Source organism: Hypanus sabinus, chromosome 5, assembly GCF_030144855.1.
Source record: "Hypanus sabinus isolate sHypSab1 chromosome 5, sHypSab1.hap1, whole genome shotgun sequence".
Lineage (NCBI taxonomy): Eukaryota > Metazoa > Chordata > Chondrichthyes > Myliobatiformes > Dasyatidae > Hypanus > Hypanus sabinus.
In genome coordinates this window covers 176,189,716-176,214,111 of record NC_082710.1, presented here as the reverse complement: position 1 = coordinate 176,214,111, position 24,396 = coordinate 176,189,716, and the positions used below count along the sequence as shown (strand labels likewise).

Genomic DNA, 24,396 nt, shown 5'->3' with positions numbered 1-24,396 from the left:
AAGTCAAATTAATTCATGTGAAAGTGTCGAATGACGAAAGTGTCCAAGTTTCTTCAAATTTAATTGATGAATCAAAAATAGTACTTCTAATTTTTTCTAAACTTAAACAAGAAATAGTTTGAGAAAAACTCTGAAATGTGGTAGGAGGATTTACTTCTTTCCAATTTTGTAATATAGATCTCCTGGCCATTAATGTTACAAAGGCAATCATCCGTCTAATTGAAGGGGAGAATCGACTATCGTCTTCATTTGGTATACCAAAAATTGCAGTGATAAAATGAGGCTGTAAATCAATATTCCAAATTGAGGAAATGGTAGCAAATATGTCCTTCCAATAATTATGTAAAGTAGGACATGACCAAAACATGTGGGTCAATGAAGCCACATCTAAATGACATCTGTCACATTGAGGATTAACATGAAGGCAGATGTATCAGTATTACAGAGGAGTAAAGGGAATTACAGAGGCATGAGAAAGGAGTTGGCTAGAATTCATTGGAAAAGAATACTGGCAGGGATGACGGCAAAGCAGGAATGGCTGGAATACGATAGCAAGGATGTTTATCTGTGGAATTTTCTGCACCGCAGGGCTGTGGGGTCTCAGTCATTCAGTTCATTTGAAGTCACAGATTCATCGTCATACAGCACAGAAACAGGCACTTCGACCCATCAACTCTGTGCTGACCTATTTACCCATCTATACTCATCCCATTGGCCAGCATTAGGTCAGTCTGAGTGTCTCCGAAACACATCACATCTGATTCCATCACCTCCTCTGCCAGCAAGTTCCAACATCAACCACTTACTCTTCAAATAAAATCACCTTTAATCTCCTTCCTCCACCTCAGACATGTGACCTCCTGCATTTGATCCCACTCCTGTGGGGAGAAGATTTCAACCATCTGCTCAATCTAAGCCCCTCATCACCTTACCTATTTCTGTCAGATCACCCCTCGGCCCATTTACCTGTATTTGGCCCGTATCCTTCTAAACCTGCCCTGTCATCATTTCCCTATCCCAGGCCTCAACTCCTCTTCTGTGCCAGTTCCACAGGGCCCTCAATTCCCCCGTGTTACAGAAGATGATCAACCTCATTTTCTACCACATTACAGAAGCAAATGTGCTGCAGGTCCTAAGATGCAGAAAGGTCGATAAATCCCCAGGTCCTCATCAAGTGTATCCCAGGACATTGTGGGAAGCTGAGGAGGAGAGTGTGGAGCCCATTTGGAGATATGTGAGTCATTGATAGCTCCGGGTGAGGGGTCAGAAGACTGGAGGGAGACTAATGTTGAAGATTTATAGAAGATCGGCTGTAGGGAAAAGCCTGGGAAGTACAGACCGGTGAGCCTAACGTCAGAGGAGGGAACATTAATGGAGGGGATTCTGAGAGACAGGATCTACATTCATTTGGAAAGACAATGACTAATCAGAGATACCCAGCTTGGCTTTTATAGAAACATAGAAACAAATAAAACTTACTGCACAATACAGGCCCTTCAGCCCACAATGCTATACCGAACATGGACTTACTTTAGAAATTACCTAGGATTACCCATAGTCCTCTCTTCTTCCAAGCTCCATGAACCTATGCAGGAGTCTCTTAAAAGACCATATCCTATCCAACTCTACCACCATCACCTGCAGCCTATTCCACGCACTCACCACTCTCTGCGTAGAAAACTTACCCCTAACGTCAGTGGTGGGTACATTAATGGAGGGGATTCTGAGAAACAGGATCTACATTCATCTGGAAAGTTGAGGACTGATCAGGGACATCCAGCTTGGCTTTCTGCATGGATGGAGATGATGGAAGTGCAGTAGACATTATCTACATGGACTTTAACAAGGGATTTGACAAGGTACTTCATGGTCGACTATTCCAGAGAGTTGGATCACATGGGCTACACTACGATCTGGCCCATTGGATACAGAATTGTCTGGGTGGAGTCCCGTGACCAGTGGTTGTTCTGCAGGGATCGGTGCTGGGTCCACTGTTTTTCATCATCCATATGAATGATTTGGAGAGAATGTAGGTGACGTGTTTAGTAGGTTTGTGAAGGACTCTAAAATCAGTGGTGTAGTGGACAGTGAAGCGAGTTATTTAATTATTAATTTTCATATAGTGTGAAATGGGCCCTTTCAGCTCAGCAAGTCACACACCCAGCAACTGAGCTGTTTAACACCCATCTAATCACAGAACAATTTACAATGAGCAGTTAACCCACTAACCAGCACCCGGACAAAACCCCTGCAGTCGTGGGGTGAACAGAGACCCTCCTTACAGACGGTGCCACAACTGAACCCCAAACCCTGGAAGGCCCCAAGGTGAAATAGCATAGCTGTATCTCCCTCCACACACGCTGCTTGACCCGCTGAGATCCTCCACAATGTCAGTGTGTTGATCCAAAAACCTCCGCTCACTATCCCGGTGAAAAACCTCGGGAAGATGCTGGTTGTCCATCCGCTGCGTTTTGGTTAAACCCCGGGAAAGGGTCCGGTCGGCCACCCGACTGTGCCTGAGGCCGAGCGGCCTCTACCCCGATCCCCGGGGCCGCGCTGCCCGAGTCTCCCCCCGGTCCCGGGGCCGCGCTGCCCGAGTCTCCCCCCGATCCCCGGGGCCGCGCTGCCCGAGTCTCCCCCCGGTCCCGGGGCCGCGCTGCCCGAGTCTCCCCCCCGATCCCCGGGGCCGCGCTGCCCGAGTCTCCCCCCGATCCCCGGGGCCGCGCTGCCCGAGTCTCCCCCCGGTCACGGGGCCGCGCTGCCCGAGTCTCCCCCCGATTCCCGGGGCCGCGCTGCCCGAGTCTCCCCCCGGTCACGGGGCCGCGCTGCCCGAGTCTCCCCCCGATCCCCGGGGCCGCGCTGCCCGAGTCTCCCCCCCGATCCCGGGGCCGCGCTGCCCGAGTCTCCCCCCGATCCCGGGACCGCGCTGCCCGAGTCTCCCCCCGATCCCGGGGCCGCGCTGCCCGAGTCTCCCCCGATCCCCGGGGCCGCGCTGCCCGAGTCTCCCCCGGTCCCGGGGCCGCGCTGCCCGAGTCTCCCCCCGATCCCCGGGGCCGCGCTGCCCGAGTCTCCCCCCGATCCCCGGGGCCGCGCTGCCCGAGTCTCCCCCCGATCCCGGGGCCGCGCTGCCCGAGTCTGCCCTCGATCCCCGGGGCCGCGCTGCCCGAGACATCCCCCCCGGTCCCGGGGCCGCGCTGCCCGAGTCTCCCCCCGATCCCCGGGGCCGCGCTGCCCGAGTCTCCCCCCGATCCCCGGGGCCGCGCTGCCCGAGTCTCCCCCCGATCCCGGGGCCGCGCTGCCCGAGTCTGCCCTCGATCCCCGGGGCCGCGCTGCCCGAGTCTGCCCTCGATCCCGGGGACGCGGTGCCCGAGTCTCCCCCCGATCCCCGGGGCCGCGCTGCCCGAGTCTCCCCCCGATCCCCGGGGCCGCGCTGCCCGAGTCTCCCCCCGATCCCCGGGGCCGCGCTGCCCGAGTCTCCCCCCGATCCCGGGGCCGCGCTGCCCGAGTCTGCCCTCGATCCCCGGGGCCGCGCTGCCCGAGTCTGCCCTCGATCCCCGGGGCCGCGCTGTCCGAGACAACCCCCCCCGGTCCCGGGGCCGCGCTGCCCGAGTCTCCCCCCGATCCCCGGGGCCGCGCTGCCCGAGTCTCCCCCCGATCCCCGGGGCCGCGCTGCCCGAGTCTCCCCCGATCCCCGGGGCCGCGCTGCCCGAGTCTCCCCCGGTCCCGGGGCCGCGCTGCCCGAGTCTCCCCCCGATCCCCGGGGCCGCGCTGCCCGAGTCTCCCCCCGATCCCCGGGGCCGCGCTGCCCGAGTCTCCCCCCGATCCCGGGGACGCGGTGCCCGAGTCTCCCCCCGATCCCCGGGGCCGCGCTGCCCGAGTCTCCCCCCGATCCCCGGGGCCGCGCTGCCCGAGTCTCCCCCCGATCCTGGGGCCGCGCTGCCCGAGTCTGCCCTCGATCCCCGGGGCCGCGCTGCCCGAGTCTGCCCTCGATCCCCGGGGCCGCGCTGTCCGAGACAACCCCCCCGGTCCCGGGGCCGCGCTGCCCGAGTCTCCCCCCGATCCCCGGGGCCGCGCTGCCCGAGTCTCCCCCCGATCCCCGGGGCCGCGCTGCCCGAGTCTCCCCCCGATCCCGGGGCCGCGCTGCCCGAGTCTCCCCCCGATCCCGGGGCTGCGCTGTCCGAGTCTCCCCCCGATCCCCGGGGCCGCGCTGCCCCCCGATCCCGGGGACTCTCTAATTCTCTGCTTCTCCCCCCAGTCTGTGTCACCCTGGATGTGGAAACGGCGAATCCGTGGCTCGAGGTGTCTGAGGATCGGAAGAGTGTGAGACGGACCGAGACCCGGAGGAATCTCCCTGACACCGGGAAGAGGTTCACAGACCGGGCTTGTGTGCTGGGATCGGAGGGATTCACATCGGGGAGACATTACTGGGAGGTGGAGGTGATGGGGAATCGGCGCTGGAGTCTGGGAGTCGCCGCAGAGTCTGTGGAGAGGAAGGGAAAGTTCACACCGAGTCCGGAGACCGGATTCTGGACCATCGCGCGGTTTGATGACGTGTTCGGGGTTTACACCTCCCCTGTGTCCCGTCTCCCTGCCGGTCCCATCCCCGGGAGGGTGGGAGTTTATCTCAGTTACGAGTCCGGGACAGTTTCATTTTACAATGTGGAGACCAAGTCCCATCTCCACACTTTCACTGGGAATAAATTCACGGAGAAACTTTATTCTTCATTCGGAATTGCATATAAAAACCAGTGGGTGAGAATCTGCTCCGGTTCCGCTCCGGGTCTGTAAACGGGTCGGGTCCGGGACTGGTGTCAGGAGTCAGTCAGTGTAAATATAAATGTGCGGAGAGTGAAATAAACACGGTGTGAGAATTATCGATCCATTAATTTTAACTCGTTCACCGCGTCCGTCAACGGAACAGAAACACTGCGGATTCAGCAGCAGCCGCGGACGGCGGGTCCTGAGCTCCCCGGCTCCCCCGGTGCTAAAGCCCACTGGGACTGACAGGGTAACTGGGGCAAGTGGGGGTGGTGCTGACTGGGAGAGGGAGGTCAGGGTGAATCTTAGGGGACGGGACAGGCGCCGGTGGTAACACACAAAGTGCCGAAGGTGCAGAAAGGTGGAAGGAAGGGGGAGTAAAAGCTGACAGCTGATCCGGATGAGGGAGGGGTGGAGTGTGAAATGTGTCAGAAGCTGGGAGGGGAGAGGTGGGAGAGACAAAGATGATGAAATCTGATCGGAGAGGGAAAGTGGAGACTGGAATAAAGAGAGGGAGGTGGGGAGGAGTGTGTGGGGAACGGGAAGATGGAGAGAGCGGGAAAGAAAATGGCCACAAGCTTCCTGTGGAATTATCATTGTGGAATTGGTTTCCTATTTCCTTAATCTTCCAGCTGGCCTCTAGGATGTGATCTGTGAAGTGAGTTCTGTTGTCCTGATTCATCTCATATGTAGGAGCAACATTCTTGTCCAGTCTGGGCACATGTGGTTCCTTGCTCGGATAAAACACAGTCCAAAGCCGTATGGATTTGCAATGTCACTGTATGGACCGGCACCAATTCTGCCGACAATTTAGATATTGCTTATCGGCTGGGATTGAGAGCATATGCAGTTTAATTTACTAACTTTTTCAATGCTGATGTCATGTTAATCAGTTCCTTTGCTGGTTTACTAGCTCCCGAGGCAGGTGTTACATTCTCCAGGGGCAACACTGTCCTTTTTACCCTGGGGTTATTGACTTAGAGGTATATACCATCCTCTGAAACACTGGTTGTTTCCAAATTCACATCCCCATTCTCTAAGGGCCATCCGATAAAGGGATGAAAGGGGTCAATGTTTCTGAGTCCCACCATCATTGTACCAGAAATACCTGGGGCTGAGGGCTTGGACCAATTAAAGTAACAGTTCATCTCTGTTTCAGTGAAGGACCATCCATTTCCACATGTGCCGGGACAGCCATACACACCCAGCAGCTTGAGTGTTCGTGGCAGGGAAAGGACACGATCTAATCCAACCGCCATGGTTAGACACCGTCTTACAGTGAGAGGTGTGAATCCACGATGGACTCTCTCTTACTTTGGTGGTTGGTGGGGGTTTCTGGGTTCTCACTGGGTGGGAGGGGGGCTCTGGCGTGCTGAATTACCTCCAGCATTTTGTGTGCATTGGTCATGATCTTTCAAGTGTCACTTGATCCTGGCCTGGTCCCAGGGACTGGAAAATCCACAATGGGTTTGTTTGATCCTCACCATCCAGGACTGCCCTCTTCTCACCGATCCCATCAGGGAGAGGTACAGGAGCCTGAAGACACACACTCAGCGTTTTAGAAACACCTTGTTCTTTCCACCATCAGATTACTGAACAGACCATCAACAGTACCACACCAGTTTGCAGCATGTAACATGTAGTAAAATTATTGGCAAAACAATTTTCTCAACATAAATCAGTGATAATAAACCTGATTCTGATTCTAATTCTTGACCCACACTGGGAACTCCTGTCTTACATCATTATAGCTCCTTGTGTGGGTCAGGTCTAATCACACACGACTGTAATTCTATCCCGTTGCCTTCTCATTCGTAATCTTGACATCCTTTGAAACTATGAAAGCCACTCTTTGACAGCCAGTTTCAAGTCAGCTGCTAACCAGGTTTCTTTTCGAAGCCTTTTCCTGTTGTACCCCAGGGTGATCGCTCTGCTTGCCTGGTCACTTTGTCTCCCCTGGGCCGAGTGACTTGACGATCAGCTCAGCGGGGAATCTCGGGGACGACCACATTGACAAGAATCTGAAGTCACGTCCAGTCCAGAGGGGGTACGGAGGGCTGATGTCCTCCCCTCAGATCAGTCGTGAATTTAAAGTTAACAATTAGCTTCGCTTGTCACACGTACATCGAAACGCACAGTGAAATGGGTCGTTGTGCGTCAATCACCAACACAGTCTGAGGATTGTCCTGGACACTGGCCACAAATGCGGACACACTTCTGGTACCAACGCAGCATGCCTGAAACTTACTAACCCCAACCTATACATCTTCGGAATGGGGGAGGAAACCGGAGCATCTGGAGGAAAATCACACAGTCACAGGAAGAAGTTGCAAACTTAAAGACAGCAGCGGGAATTGACCCCGGGCGTTACACTAACTGCTGGGCTACCGTGCCACCTGAATTGGATGGGTTTTTACAACAATCCTGTAAAAATGTCACCGTCACTGATGCTAGTGTTTAAGTCTGGATTTACTTGATATTTCAAGTTGCATCCTGAGTCGTTGGTGATAAGGTTCAAACTCTTGTGACAGTTTTAATTAGCCGGACCCATTTTTCCCCGGACTAGGGAATCAAGAACTAATCGATATAAAGTGAGAAGGAAAAGATCTAACAGGAATTTTCACACAGAGGGTGGTCATGCATAGGAAATATTTCCCGGGGCAGCAACAGCAAATAGGAGGGGGCAGAATGTTAAGAGATTGGAGGAAAGTACAGGGAATTGTCAGAGGTAGATTTTTACACAGAGAGTGGAGAGTGCGTGGAATGCTTTGTAAGGGTGGTGGTAAGACAGGAACAAACTGTTGTAACTGCTCATTAACTTTTTTATTCTTTTTTTATTGTTATTGAACACAAACAAAAACAAACACTAAACATATGCTAACAAAGCCAGGGAATCGCACATAAGCAGCAACAAATATATAACTATTAACTTCAAATAAACAAGAAAATCCACTCTAAATACTGTTGGACAGAAGGAACTATATCTAAGAGGAGTCACAAAACAGAAACATTGACAGATTTGTACAGTCTTTACAGCTTTCTGGTTTTGGGAAGTTTTCAGAGTATTAATGTGTAGTTTGAAGTCTGACATATAAAAATATAAATGAAGGTTTCTTATTGATGTACTTGCATTTATGAATATAAAATTTGCTGTAAATTAACAAAAATTTATGATAAAGAAATGATCCCTATGAGAATTGCTGTTATTAGTAAACCCAAATTAGACATTTTCAAACAAAAAGTAAAATCCACATTAATATATTGATCTATAAATTGACAATCAACCCAAAATGTTTTAACACATTCACAATCCCAAAACAGATGAAATAGATCCTCTGAATATAAACCACAAAAAGAACGGTAGTTTCAATATCAGAATTAAACCCCAACAAATAAACATTACTTGGATAATATCTATGTATAATTTTAAATGAAATTTCATTAATTTTATTCCTCAATAAAAATTTATTAAATAGGCCCCAAATACTCCTCCACCTCAGATTCCCCAAGCAACTATTCCAAAAACTAGCAGCCGTAGGAATAGGAGTAATGTATTTTTTAAACAAACTTCTAATACCTCTATTATTTTTTTTTAAAAAGACGGAGGAAAACAAATCTTTCCTCCAGCTGTACTGGATTGATCTAAGTTGGGTAATTCAACTACCCAATATGATGTATTTCTAAACAACATAATTACACCAGAGGAAATTGCATCCGTAACAACAGCAAATTCTTTTGGAGTCACAGGAAATTCAAAGGTGGATAAAAACTCAGTCTCATTCAATAAAGTACTGCTTGAATTAAATAACTGTTTAACTAACAAAATATTATTATCAAACCAATCTCTATAAAACAGAAGATTTATTCTTATACGTTATGTTGTGGTTATTCCAGATAAAGTAACTGTGTGGAGAAAAATTGCGTTTGTAAATGAAAGACCAAGATAAAAGCATCTGTTTATGAAACTGAGATAAATGGAGAGGAACTTTGTCTATTTTGTAATTACATAAAACAAAAAAAATTCAATCCACCAACCTGGGAAAAGACAAAAGAAGGAAAACAATTCCATATAGGAGTAGGATTACGTAACAATTGTTTCATCCAATTAATTTTAAAGTATTATTAAGACTCAAAATCAAGAAAATTTAGACCCCCCCCCGTTATAACTATTCATGACAGCAGATTTTTTTATATAATGAACTTTATTTTTGCATAAAAAGTTAAACAACATGGTGTCTGTCAATTTACAATTTTTTTTATCGACGTTTAAGGGGAGAGTTATATATGTAATCCTGGAAGGACCTTTCGCTTTACAAAGCAAAACCCGGCCTTTCAAAGATAAGTCCCTTTGAAGCCACTGGTTTAATCTTTTTTTTGGTTTTGTCTACAAGAGGTTGAAAATTATCATTAACTTAAATAATGTCAGCTGAAGTTGCTCGATTCGACCTTCTCAAGGGCAGTAAATATTGTTCCTGCTGCCGACGCCCACATTCCGGAAGCAATAAATTCCTGTTGGATCGCAGAAGGCCAGGCAGCATCCAATTTCCCTCGGGATCGACGTTTTGGGCCGAGACCCTTCGTCAGGACCCCTCTGTCTCAGTCCGAACTGTCGACAGTGCTTCTTCCTATAGATGCTGCCTGGCCTGCTGCGTTCCACCAGCATTTTGTGTGTGTTGTTGTTTGAATTTCCAGCATCTGCAGATTTCCTCGTGTTTGCCACAATAAATTCCAGTGCCGGTTCCCAGCAATTACATTTTGTTTCTGCGCCTCCTGCAGTACCGGGTTCCAGCAGCAGGGGGCGGTCCTGCACCGTGAAACTGACCTTTGGGCCGCTCGCCATCCCCGCCCTCTGGTTAGAAGCGGTACTGCAATACACTAAATTTCCTCCCAGTAGATCCGGAAAAAATGAAAAATAAATATACAAATACTGTTGCATTGTGAGAATTATAAAAATAAGTAGTACTAATTAGGATAACAGTAAAACAACAATACTCTCGCTACTGAAAGCGTTCTAAAGAGATTGTTTCCGGGTTGCGAGGTTTTAGTTCCGTTCTTTCTGTCCAGTGCGCATGTGTGTATAGGCTCCACTGTGCACCGGCCTCGAAAAGACCGGAAGTAAAACTCTGCAACCCGGAAGCAACCTCTCTTTACAAACACCTTCACCGAGCGGGGGTATTGCTATATCACCATTATCCTAATTTGTATTAACATCTTTATAACGCTCACTTCCCAATACTTCTCCGCCTATAATTTCCAACATTCTCCAAATGGAAATAATGGGGAAACATAAAACAGTGGTGCAATGATCTTGCGAACCACAGAAACTTATACTAGTGTCTCAGTAACGGTTTACCAATCAAAACACCTGAAAACCGTGGCAGCTTCAACATTCAGTCCAACAAAGGAAACTGTCCATTCAAATATTCAGTCTGTCAGGAGGTTTGCGAGGGCGCTGTGTTGCAACAGATGAACATCATGAAATCTAAGTACGTAGGTGTCTTACTGACAGACACCTCACAGGCCGTCTCAGACTGGCTGTCTGTAGTTATGAGTCAAATCTCAGGGAACTAGCAGAAAGTATTCAGCCCCAGTCATCTCACTGTGTGCAACAGTCAATTTTTATTCATTTATTTCTCGTGTTGAAATAAAATTAAATAACGAAACACAGAATTAAAGGTGTTGTAATGTGAGTATTATAAAAATAAGTACTTCTAATTATGATCATTTTAAAATAGCAATACTCCTGCTACAGAAAGCTGTTTGTAAAGAGAGGTTTACAAACAGCAGCTGAACACTGCAAAAGGCAAGGAACATTGGCCATTGGTGTATAGATTTTTTTTGTGATTGAGGAAGCAGTTCTGACTGGGCTGAATGCAGCTGGATGTTGCAGAATTCCACCAGTTCTAATCTGTCAAATTCATACAAGTACCACATTTCCATCAGATAAAAGAGCAACTACATAAGATAACATACCAAAAGCTTGACTGTTGTGTCAATAGGAATTATGAAAAGGCTTTTCACTCTGCAGAGCTATTTTAATGTATTCAGTCGAAGAAAGAAGCGGAGAGGAAAGAGGTAAAAGAAGCTCGGAGAGAAGCTGTGTTTTTTAACTGATCAGGGCGAAGAGGCTAGACTGCGCAAGCGCATGAAAGTTGGCCTCTGAGATCAGCGGGGGAATTTAAAAAGCGAGCAGAGGCTGAGTACGAGCTTCACTCCAGGTGAGGTAAGGCCGGGTAAGCTCCTTTAATTACTCTAATTAGATTAGGAGTAGGTAATGGAGGCAGCAGTTAGGGCAGTTGAGTGCTCCGTTTGCAGTATGTGGGAAGTCAGGGCGAGCACAGCTGTCCCTGATGACTACACCTGTGAAAGGTGCATCCAGCTGCAGCTCCTGACAAACCGTGCTGGAGCTGGATGAACTTTGGATCATTTGGGAGGCAGAAATAGACAGGAGTTTCAGGGAGATAGTCACCCCTAGGAGTCTGGAGACAGGTAGTTGGGTGACTGTCAGGAGAGGGAAGGGGAATAGACAGGAAGAGCAGAGCACCCCTGTGGCCATTCCCATCAACAATAAGTATACCGTTTTGGATACTGTTGGTGGGGACGACCTACCAGGGACAAGTTGCAGTGGTTGCGTCTCTGGCACCGAGACTGGACCCTCAGCTCAGAAGGGAAGGAGGGAAAAGAGGAGAGCAGTAGTGATAGGGAATTCGATAGTTAGGGGGACAGACAGGAGGTTCGAGAATCCCAGATGGTCTGTTGCTTCCCTGGTGCCAGGGTCCGTGATATCTTGGATCGACTTCTCAATATTCTCAAGAGGGAGGGTGAGCAGCCAGATGTCGTGGTCCATGTAGGGACCAATGATGTGGGTAGGAAGAGTGAGGAGGTCCTGAAAGGTGAGTTTAGGGAGCTAGGTGCCAAGTTAAAGGACAGGACCTCCAGGATAGCAATCTCAGGATTGCTACCAGAGCCACGTGCAGGTGGGTTTAGAAATAGTAAGATAGTGCAGATCAACACATGGCTGAAGACATGGTGCAGGAGGGAGGGCTTCAGATTTATAGATAATTGGGCAGTTTTCCAGGGAAAGAGGGACCTGTTTCGGCGGGACGGTTTACATCTGAACTGGAGGGGGACAAATATTCTTGCAGGTAGGTTTGCTAGAGAGGCTCCAGTGGATTTAAACTAGATATGAGGGGGGAAGGGAACCAGAGTGTAGGAACAGATGTATGGGAGAAGGAAGAAAAAGAAGACAGTAAAGTTCTTTGTACTGTTAGAGATAATCAGAGAGGACGAGGTGGAGAATTTCTTAAATGCATTTATTTTAATGCTAGGAGCATTGTAAGAAAGGTGGATGAGCTTAGAGCATGGATTGATACCTGGAAATATGATGTTGTAGTTGTTACTGAAACATGGTTGCAGGAGGGGTGTGACTGGCAACTTAATATTCCTGGATTTTGTTGCTTCAGGTGTGATAGCATCTCCAACACCATCACACTGAGCACAGGGGCTCCCCAGGGTTGTGTGCTCAGTCTACTGCTGTTCACTCTGCTGACCCACGACTGTGCTGCAACACACAGCTCGAACTATATCATCAAGTTCGCCGATGACACAACTGTGGTGGGTCTCATCAGCAAGAACGACGAGTCAGCTTACAGAAAGGAGGTGCAGCGGCTAACGGACTGGAGCAGAGCCAACAACCTGTCTCTGAATGTGAACAAAATAAAAGAGATGGTTGTTGACTTCAGGAGGGCACAGAGCAACCATTCCCCGCTGAACATCGACGGCTCCTCGGTAGAGATCGTAAACAGCACCAAATTTCTTGGTGTTCACCTGACAGAGAATCTCACCTGGTCCCTCAACACCAGCTCCATAGCAAAGAAAACCCAGCAGCGTCTCTACTTTTTGCGAAGGCTGAGGAAAGTCCATCTCCCACCCCCCATCCTCATCACATTCTACAGGGGTTGTATTGAGAGCATCCTGAGCAACTGCATCACTGCCTGGTTCGGAAATTGCACCATCTCAGATCACAAGACCCTGCAGCAGATAGTGAGGTCAGCTGAGAAGATCATTGGGGTCTCTCTTCCTGCCATCAGGGACGTTTACACTACACGCTGCATCCACAAAGGAAACAGCATTATGAAGGGCCCCATGCACCCCTCACACAATCTCTTCTCTCTCCTGTTGTCTGGGAAAAGGCTCCGAAGCATTCGGGCTCTCACGACCAGACTATGTGACAGTTTCTTCCCTCAAGCTATCAGACTCCTCAATACCCGAAGCCTAGACTGACACCTTGCCCTATTGTCCTGTTTATTATTTATTGTAATGCCTGCACTGTTATTGTGCACTTTATGCAGTCCAGTGTAGGTCTGTAGTCTAGTGTAGCTTTCTCTGTGTTTTTTTTATTACATAGTTCAGTCTAGTTTTTTGTACTGTGTCATGTAACACCATAGTCCTGAAAAACGTTGTCTCATTTTTACTATGCACTGTACCAGCAGTTATGATCGAAATGACAGTAAAAGTTGACTTGACTTGACTTGTCTTGATAGAATCGGAGGGACAAGAGGGGAAGGTGTTGTGTTGCTTGTCAGAGAAAATATTACAGTGGTGCTCTGGAAGGATAGATTAGAGGCCTCGTCTAAGAAGGCTAATTGGGTGGAATTGAGGAATGGGAAAGGTGTAGTAACACTTATAGGGGTGTATTATAGACCACCTAATGGGCAATGAGAATTGTAGGAGCAAATTTGCAAGGAGATAGCAGATATTTGTAGTAAGCAGAAGGTTGTGATTCTGGGAGATTTTAATTTTCCGCACATAGACGGGGAAGCCCATACTGTAAAAGGGATGGATGGTTTGGAGTTTGTAAAATGTGTGCAGTATAGTTTTTTGCAGCAATACATAGAGGTACCGACTACAGAAGGGGCAATGTTGGATCTTCTGTTGGGAAATGAAATAGGTCAGGTGACTGAGGTATGTGTTGGGGAGCACTGTGGGTCCAGTGATCACAATGCTATTAGTTTCAGTATAATTATGGAGAAGGATAGGACTGGACCCAGGGTTGAGATTTTTGACTGGAGAAAGGCTAACTTTGAGGAAATGCGAATGGATTTAGAAGGAGTGGATTGGGACAATTTGTTTTATGGGAAGGATGTAATAGAGAAATGGAGGTCATTTAAAGGTGAAATTTTGAGGGTATAGAATTTTTATCTTCCTGTTAGGTTGAAAGGAAAGGTTAAAAGTTTTAGACAGCCATGGTTTTCAAGGGATATTGGAGACTTCTTTAGGAAAAAGAGAGATAGCTACAATAAATATAGGCAGAATGGAGTAAATGAGGTGCTCGAGGAATATAAAGAATGTAAAAAGAATCTTAAGAAAGAAATTAGAAAAACTAAAAGAAGATACTAGGTTGCTTTGGCAAGTAAGGTGAAAATAAATCTGAAGGGTTTCTACAGTTATATTAATAGCAAAAGGATAGTGAGGGATAAAATTGGTCCCTCAGAGAATCAGAGTGGACAGCTATGTGTGGAGCCGGAAGAGATGGGGGAGGTTTTGAACAACTTCTTTTCTTCGGTGTTCGCTAAAGAGAATTGTGTAAGGTAAGCGAAACAAGTAGGGAAGTTATGGAAACTATGATGATTAAAGAGGAGGAAGTACTGGCACTTTTAGGGAATATAAAAGTGGAAAAATCTCCTGGTCCTGACAGGATATTCCCTAGGACCTTGAGGAAAGTTAGTGTAGAAATAGCAGGGGCTCTGACAGAAATATTTAAAATGTCATTGGAAACGGGGATAGTGCCGGAGGATTGGCGTATTGCTCATGTGGTTCCATTGTTTAAAAAGGGTTCTAAGAGTAAACCTAGCAATTATAGACTGGTCAGTTTGATGTCAGTGGTGGGCAAATTAATGGAAAGTATTCTTAGAGATGGTAGAGATAATTATCTGGATAGACAGGGTCTGATTAGGAACAGTCAACATGGATTTGTGCGTGGAAGGTCATGTTTGACAAATCTTATTGCATTCTTTGAAGAGGTTACAAGGAAAGTTGACAAGGGTAAAGCAGTGGATGTTGTCTATATGGCCTTCAGTAAGGTCTTTGACAAGGTTCCACATGAAAGGTTAGTTCGGAAGGTTCAATCGTTAGGTATTAATATTGAAGTAGTAAAATGGATTCAACAGTGGCTGGATGGGAGATGCCAGAGAGTAGTGGTGGATAACTGTTTGTCAGGTTGGAGGCCGGTGACTAGTGGTCTGCCTCAGGGACCTGTACCGGGTCCAATGTTGTTTGTCATATACCTTAATGATCTGGATGATGGGGTGGTAAATTGGATTAGTAAGTTTGCAGATGATACTAAGGTAGGTGGCGTTGTGGATAATGAAGTAGGTTTTCAAAGCTTGCAGAGAGATTTAGGCCAGTTAGAAGAGTGGGCTGAAAGATGGCAGATGGAGTTTAATGCTGATAAGTGTGAGGTGCTACATTTTGGTAGGAATAATCAAAATAGGACATACATGGTAAATGGTAGGGCAATGAGGAATGCAGTAGAACAGAGTGATCGAGTAACAATGGTGCATAGTTCCCTGAAGGTGGAATGTCATGTGGATAGGGTGGTGAAGAAAGCTCTTGGTATGCTGGCCTTTATAAATCAGAGCATTGAGTATAGGAATTGGGATGTAATGTTAAAATTGTACAAGGCATTGTTGAGGCCGAATTTGGAGTATTGTGTACAGTTCTTGTCACCAAGTTATAGGAAAGATGTCAACAAAATAGAGAAAGTACAGAGAAGATTTACTAGAATGTTACCTGGGTTTCAGCACCTAAGTTACAGAGAAATGTTTAACAAGTTAGGTCTTTATTCTTTGGAGCGTAGGAGGTTGAGGGGGAACTTGATAGAGGTATTTAAAATAATGAGTGGGCTAGATAGAGTTGATGTTGATAGACTTTTTCCACTGAGAGTAGTGGAGATTCAAGCAAGAGGTCATGAATTGAGAGATAGGGGGCAAAAGTTTAAGAATAACATGAGGGGGAATTTCTTTACTCAGAGAGTGGTGGCTGTGTGGAATTTGCTTCCAGTAGAAATGGTAGAGGCAGGTTCGGTATTGTAATTTAAAGTATAATTGGATAGGTATATGGACAGAAAAGGAATGGAGGGTTATGGGCTGAGTGCAGGTCAGTGGGACTAGGGGAGAGTAAGCGTTCGGCAGGGACTAGAAGGGTCGAGATGGCCTGTTTCCATGCTGTAATTGTTATATGATTATATGGTTGTTTCCGGGGTTGCGGGGTTTTACTTCTGGTCTTTTCTGCCCGGTGCGCATGTGTGTGTCAAAACAATTTAGCAGGTTGATCTTGCCTTTCACTAAGGCCGAAGTAGGGGATCTTGGGCTTAAAAGGGTTAGTGACCACTACCCTAGAGGGAGCTGAGTGAAAGAGAAGGGGTGAGAGGGGAAACAGAATAGGCAATGGCAAAGAGAGATAACGAGGAGGAGAAATTACCGAAAGTTAGAGAAATTGATGGTGCTGAGTACCTCTAGCATTTTGTATATGTTGCTTCAGATTTCCAACATCTGCAGAATTTCTTGTGTAGACCGATCAATGTCATGCTATAAGAAAGAATATAATATCAAATATATTTAATATTAAATAATAGCAAATAATATCAAAGAGGATACTAAAAGCTTTTTCAAGTATATAAAGAGTAAAAGACAGGTGAGAGTAGATATAGGACCGATAGAAAATGATGTGGGAGAAATTGTAATGGGAGATAAAGAGATGGAGGAGGAACTGAACAAGTATTTTGCATCAGTCTTCACTGAGGAAGATATCAGCAATATACTGGACATTCAAAGGTGTCAGGGAAGAGAAATATGCGCAGTCACAATTATGACAGAGAAAGTACTCAGGAAGCTGAATAGTCTAAGGGTAGATAAATCTCCCAGACCAGATGGAATGCACCCTCTTGTTCTGAAGGAAGTAGCTGTGGAGATTGCGGAGGCATTAGAAATGATCTTTCAAGTCAATAGATTCTGACCTGGTTCCAGAAGACTGGAAGATTGCAAATGTCACTCTGTTATTTAAAAAGGGAGCAAGGAAGCAAAAAGGAAATTATAGGCCTGTTAGCTTGACATTGGTGGTTGGGAAGTTGTTGGAGTCGATTGTTAAGGATGAGGTTATGGAGTACCTGGAGGCATATAACAAGATAGGCAGAACTCAGCATGGTTTCCTTAAAGGAAAATCCTGCCTGACAAACCTAGTGCAATTTTTTGAGGAAATTACAAGCAAGCAGACGAGGGAGCTGCAGTGGATTTTATGTATTTGGATTTTCAAAAGGCCCTTGACAAGGTGCCGCACATGAGGCTGCTCAACAAGGTAAGAGCCCATGGATTTATGCGGAAGTTACATACGTGGATAGAGTGTTGGTTGATTGGCAGGAAACAGAGAGTGGGAATAAAGGGATCCCATTCTGGTTGGATGCCGGTTAACAGTGGTGTTCCACAGGGGTCTGTGTTGGGGCCGCTTCTTTTTACGTTGTATATCAACGATTTGGATTATAGAATAGATGGCTTTGTGGCTAAGTTTGCTGATGATACAAAGATAGGTGGAGGGGCTGGTAGTGCTGAGGAAACAGAAAATCTGCAGAGAGACGTGGATAGATTGGGGGAATGGGAAAAGAAGTTGCAAATGAATTACAATGTCGGAAAGTGTATGGTCATTTGGGAGAAGAAATAAACGGGCAGACTATTATTTAAATGGGGAGAGAATTCAAAGTTCTGAGATGCAACGGGACTTGGGAGTCCTCGTGCAGGATACCCTTAAGGTTAACCTCCAGGTTGAGTCAGTGGTGAAGAAGGCGAATGCAATGTTGGCATTCATTTCTAGAGGAATAGAGTATAGGAGCAGGGATGTGATGTTGAGGCTCTATAAGGCACTGGTAAGTCCTCACTTGGAATACTGTGTGCAGTTTTGGGCTCCTTATTTAAGCAAGGATATGCTGACATTGGAGAGGGTTCAGAGAAGATTCACTAGAATGATTCCGGGAATGAGAGGGTTAACATTTGATGAACGTTTGACCGCTCTTGGACTGTACTCCCTGGAGTTTAGAAGAATGAGGGGGGACCTCATAGAAACATTTCGAATGTTGAAAGGCATGGACAGAGTGGATGTGGCAAAGTTGTTTCCCATGGTGGGGGAGTCTAGTACGAGAGGACGTGACTTGAGGATTTCAGGGCGCCCATTCAGAACAGAGATGCGAAAAGATTTTTTAGCCCAGGGTGGTGAATCTGTGGAATTTGTTGCCACGGGCAGCAGTGGAGGTCAAGTCATTGGGTGTATTTAAGGCAGAGATTGATAGGTATCTGAGTAGTCAGGGTATCAAAGGTTATGGTGAGAAGGCGGAGGAATGGGACTAAAGGGGAGATTGCATCAGCTCATGATGAAATGGCGGAGCAGACTCAATGGGCCGAATGGCCGACTTCTGTTCCTTTGTCTTATGGTCTGATTGTTTAATATGAGGTGCTCTTCCTCCAACTTGAGTGTGGTCTCATTGTAGCAGTTGAGGAGGCCATTTACTGACATGTCAGAATGGGAATGGGAAGTCCCATTGAAATGTGAGGCCACCGGGATATTCTGGGGTTTTTTGCAACAGATGGAATGAAGTGCTTGACGAAGCATTCTCCCAGTCTATTAGAAGCCGCACCAGGAGCACTCAATACAGTTGATGACCCCAATAGACTAACAGGGGTAATGATGTGCTGGATATGGAGGCACGTGGGATAGTAGGTCGAGACAAGGCGAACAGTGAACAGTGAACCATATTCCCTCGTGTGTTTCTCCGGCTTCCCCATTCGGTTTCTGCTGCCAGTTCCAACCACACCCATGGCAGCGAGTTTTGCATTCTCTTTCCTGAACTTACTGCATGATCTATTGAAGCCTGCCTTACATTTTATTTTTGGCTGAAGGTATCCACATACATTCTTTATCTTCCTCCACCCTTTAATCCATGCATAATGTTAAATATCCGTCTGATCACCTCAATCTCTTACTCGGGTGAGAAAGTATCATCCCCGATATTATAAATTTCTCAAGCTTTCTTTGTACTGTGTCTGGTGGCCCTACGTCATTTCCACAATGACCTTTTTAAAATCTGTGTGCCAGCAGGAGTGAGTTCGGAAAAGGGAATATTCAGTGCCATCCCATTCACACCGAGCAAACACAAAATATGAGTATGAATTCCACTTCAGAACTAAGACTGAGGTAGGGATCTTGGGCTTAAAAAGGTTGGCGACCACTAGACATTAAGAAAGAGGATGTGCTGGAGCTTTTGAAAAGTATTAAGTTAGGTAAGTCACTGATGAGATAAACACCAGCCTACTGTGGGAAGTGAGGGAGGAGATTACTGAGCCTCTTGTGATGGCCTTTGGTCATCAATAGGGACGAGAGGTTCCAGAGGATTGGAGGGTTGCAAATGTTGTTTCTTTATTCAGGAAAGGGAGTAGAAATAGCCCAGAAAATGATAGACCAGTGAGTCTGACCAGTGATGGGCAAGTTCTTGGAGAAGATCCTGAGAGGCAGGGTTTATGAGCATTTGGAGAAACAATAGACAATAGGTGCAGAAGTATGGAATGAATGGAGTTAAATGCTGTCACAATGGAATAATAATCAGCTGACACTTGACAGAGTCCCCTTCTCTAGGCACAACAGACCTGTGTCCGCTGAGAGTGCTGGATCAGCGACTTGTCCAAGGTGTCCTTCACCGGGATCCAAGTGAGTTCTTCTGGGCCAAACCCTTCCCATCCACAAGGTACTGGACATCACCACCTACCCAGTGAGATGCCAGGAGGCATCGCACAGTATTGACAAGGGAACCGTCTACCAGGCGGGGAGGAGGGGGAGGTGGGGTGACTGGGGCCAGGGAAAGTTGGTAACCGGCTTGAGCTGGGGAACATGGAATACTGTGTGGATCTTCAGTGATCCTGACAGATGTAATCTATAGGACACTCTGCTGACAGCCTTTTCCACTACAAATGGTCCCACGTAGCGTGGTGAAAATATCCGGCTCTTGATTTCCAGGGAAGATCCCTTGATGCCGACCAGACCTCCGGCTCTGGCTTGAATGGGCTCACCTGTCGACGGAGTTGATCAGCCTTCCGGGAACGTTATTTCTGGGTGCACAGCTGAGAAGCCCTGGCCCGTCTCCAGGTGCATTTGTGGCGCTGGATCAGCCGTTCAGCAGCAGGAACTCCTACGAAACCCAATTCCCCTCAGGATCAATAAAGTCTGTCTGTCAATCTCCTGTCGCAACCATGGATTTTGCAGAGCAGTAGATACGGAAACTGCGCTTGTGAATATGCACGTGTCAGCTAATTGTTATTTCATCGTGATAGTATTAAACTCCATTCATTCCATCGCACTGCTTGTTGAGACTTGCTGTCACCCGGTTTGGTTGTGGCCCAAGTGTGGAGTGAGAGACACTGACGTGGGTCGATATTTCACAGACTTTTACGTGAAGTGTTAAAGGGAAAAGAAAGCAATAAACGCTAGGCCAAACAGGGCCGTTAACTAAAACTCTCAATTGGAAAACGAAGCCCACACTCCGGCTGAAAAGAACAACTCAATATAAAAGGAATATCATTAGTCTTCAGAGTCATTGACTTGACTGTCCCATTCCTCAGGCAAGGCCGAAAGCAGACGGGCAGCAAAGTGTTACTGTGCTGTGTCCAAGTCTTGTCAAGCACTACAATGGAATGAATGGAGCTAAATACTATCACAATGAAATGTAATTAGATGACACATGCATATTCAATTGCCATATGAGGCTATCGTACAAAATATGAGACTATCAGGCAGGAACTTGGAAGCAGAATTGGAAACATGTTCTCAGGAAAACGCATGGAAGAAATGTGGCAAATGTTCAGGGGATATTTGTGTGGGGTTCTGAGTAGGTACGTTCCAGTGAGACAGGGAAAGGATGATAGGGTACAGCAACTGTGGTGTACAAAGGCTGTTGTAAATCTAGTCAAGAAGAAAAGAAGAGTTTACGAAAGATTCAAAAAACCAGGTAATGAGAGAGATCTAGAAGGTTATAAGGCTTGCAGGAAGGAGCTTAAGAATGAAATTAGGGGAGCCAGAAGGGGTCATGAGAAGGCCTTGGTGGACAGGATTAAGGAAAACCCCAAGGCATTCTACAAGTATGTGAAGAGCAAGAGGATAAGACGTGAGAGAATTGGACCAATCTAGTGTGACAGTGGAAAAGTGTGTATGGAACCAGAGGAGATAGCAGAGGTATTTAATGAATGCTTTGTTTCAGTATTCACTATGGAAAAGGATATTGGTGATTGTAGGGTTGACTTACAGTGGACTGAATAGCTTGAGCTTGTAGATATTAAGGAAGAATATGTACTGGAGCTTTTGGAAAGCACCAAGTTGGATAAGTCACTGGGAACAGACGAGATGTACCCTAGGCTACTGTGGGAAGTGAGGGAGGAGATTGCTGAGCCTCTGGCAATGATCTTTGCATCAGGAGAGGCTCTGGAGGATTTGAGAGTTCCTGATGTTGTTCCCTTATTCAAGAAAGGGAGTAGAGATAGCTCAGGAAATTAAAGTCTTCAGTGGTTGGTAAGTTGATGGAGAAGATCCTGAGAGGCAAGATTTATGAACATTTGGAGAGGCATAATATGATTAGGAATAGTCAGCATGGCTTTGTCAAAGGCAGGTCATGCCTTACGAGACTGATTGAATTTTTTGTGGATGTGATTGATGAAGGTAGAGCAGTAGATGTAGTGTATATGGATTTCAGCAATACATTTGACAAGGTACCCTATACAAGGCTTATTAAGAAAGTAAGGAGGCATGAGATCCAAGGGGACATTGCTGTGTGGATCCAGAACTGGCTTGTCCACAGAAGGCAAAGAGTGGTTGTAGACGGGTCATATTCTGCATGGAGGTCAGTGACCAGTGGAATGCCTCAGGGATCTGTTCTGGGACCCCTACTCTTTGTGAGTTTTATAAATGACCTGGATGGGGAAGTGGAGGGATGACACAAAAGTTGGGGGTGTTGTGGATAGTGTGGAGGGCTGTCAGAAGTTACAGCAGGACATCGATTGGATGCAAAACTGGGCTGAGAAGTGGCAGATGGAGTTTAACCAAGATAAGTGTGAGGTTGGTCATTTTGGTAGGTCAAATATGATGGCAGAATATAGCACTAATGGTAAGACTCTTGGCAGTGTGGAGAATCAGAGGGATCTTGGGGTCCGAGTCCATAGGACACTCAAAGCAGCTGCGCAGGTTGACTTTGTGGTTAAGAAGGCATATGGTGTATTGGCCTTTATCAATCGTGGGATTGAGTTTAAAAGCTAAGAGGTAATATTGCAGCTATATAGGACCCTGGTCAGTCCCCACTTGGAGTACTGTGCTCAGTTCTGGTCGCCTCACTACAGGAAGGATGTGGAAACCATAGAAAGGATGCAGAGGAGATTTACAGGGATGTTGCCTGGATTGGGGAGTACGCCTTATGAGAATAGGTAGAGTGAACTCAATCTTTTCTGCTTGGAGCAATAGAGGATGAGAGATGACCTGATAGAGATGTATAAGATGATGAGAGGCACTGATCGTGTGAATAGTAAGAGGCTTTTTCCCAGGGCTGAAATGGCTAACACGAGGGGGCCTAGTTTAAGGAGCTTGGACATAGGTACCGAGGGGGCGTCAGGGGGTAAGTTTTCCACACAGAGAGTGGTGGGTGTATGAAATGAACAGCCGACGGCGGTGCTGGAAGCTGATACAACAGGGTATTTAAAGAGCCTCTCAGATAGGTACATGGAACTGGGAATAATAGAGCTCTCTGCGCGAGGGAAATTGTAGGCAGTCTCTGAAGTCAGTTACATGGTCGGCCCAATATTGTGGGCCGAAGGGCCTTTTATTTTACTGTAGGTTTCTATGTTCCATGTATGTAATAGTTACATTATACTGCTGCCACAAAGTTAACAAATTTCACAACATAAGCCTGATTCTGATACTGGTGCTGGCAATCAATAAATTCAATATTACACTGTAAGTCAGTGATAATGACTCTGATTCCGATTCTGACTCACTGGATATCTCCCTTTCACTGGGGGTTGAAAATGAAGCTGAAAGCAACAATGAGGAGGAAAACTGTATGTTGGCCTTTATTGCAAGAGGATTTGAATCCGGATCAAACTTAAACTACATTAGTGTAATTAAGAAAAAAAAATTACATAATTCAAACATGTTTTCTGACGGGATAACGAGGAAGAGGGTTCCTCACAGGACTGCACAGGGGTGAAGTCAGGAAGTTTCTCTGCAGTTGTGACTGAGTAATCCCAGTGTGTCCGACATCTCACAATGTCACGTTGCCTCCGGATCGACCTTTTTATTGTGAAGAATGTTTTCATGCAGTATAAATTATTTGAATAAGAGTTCGTCAAGAATTATATTTGACCACTTTTTCACTTTACTGCCTGACACGGTTACGTACACCCTGGCCCTTTCTGTTCTCCCTCAGTTCAGTCTGTCCACTGCTCTGAAGAGCATCAGGAATAGAAGCAAGAGGAGGCCATTCAGCCCCTCACACCTGCTTTCCTATTAAATAACATCAACATCACTTCCCTGTGCTGTTGTCATTTCCACAATTTCCCTTATTGAAAAATCTACCCATCTCTCCTCAACATACTGGCTCTCCAAACATCCACAGGCCCCACACCACCCCCAGCTCAAAATGTTCACTCCTGCTTGGTGAATTAATTTATCATCAGAATAGTCGTCCCCTCACCGTGACCCCTCCTTCTAGATGTCCCAGAAACTGGAAATGTGAGCCCTGCATCTTCTGTGTGAAATCAGGAAAAAGTCTGTAAGATTCAGTTTGATGGCTAGATGTTCTTCTAAATTATGGTTTGTGTGATTTGGTCACAGACAGTCCCACAAAAGTTGAAAGTTCATTCACTCTCGACCTCTCCCTCCACCTCCGCAGACAGACACACACAGAGCTGGGCTGAGGTACAGAGAAATTACCCACTGACCCCTCCTCACTTTCCCCAGCCTCCCCTCTAAATCTCCAAACCTTGATCCTCCCTCTGACTCTTCCCTGCCCCTCAATCACCATTCAGCCCCCCTTAGACCCTCTCTCCCACATCTCCACATCCTGCCTCTTCCTCCTGCATTCCCTCACAGACCCTCACTCCCACATCTCCATATCCTGCCTCTTCCTCCTGCATTCCCTCACAGACCCTCTCTCCCACTCCACCCTTTGAGCCTTGGCACTCCCCCTCCTCTCTGCATCCTCCCTCATTCCACCTCCATACATTCCTCAACCCCTGTTCTTTCCACTCACTCACTCACTCTCCAGACTTGTGGACCTGATTCCATTTGCAAAGGGGCCCTCACTGAGGAGAGAAGAGTCAAAGGTCTTCACACACTCCTCCCAGTGTGGGTTTCTCTCTGCCCCTCTGACTCTCAGATCTCCAGTGCCTCGTTCTCTCCATCTGGGTCTGTGGGACACAGGATTCTGATAGCATATTGTTATCAAAACGATTTTAATGGAAGGTCTGGACTGGCAGCTCAGTGTTCTGGAGTACAGGTGCTGCTGGAGTGGTAGGAATGGAGGTAAGAGAGGAGGGGGTCATGATGTTGGATACAGAGATC

General features: G+C 46.9%; 1 protein-coding gene across 1 annotated transcript in view; it reads left to right on the top strand.

Moving 5' to 3' along the window:
• LOC132394836 (E3 ubiquitin-protein ligase TRIM39-like) overlaps nucleotides 1-4,788 on the top strand; it is a 29,607-nt gene extending 24,819 nt beyond the window's left edge. Inside the window, exon 4 of the mRNA XM_059971241.1 lies at nucleotides 4,256-4,788. Within this exon, the coding sequence (XP_059827224.1) occupies nucleotides 4,256-4,788 (533 nt within the window). The remainder of the gene's footprint in view (nucleotides 1-4,255) is intronic.
• Nucleotides 4,789-24,396: the final 19,608 nt, after the last annotated feature.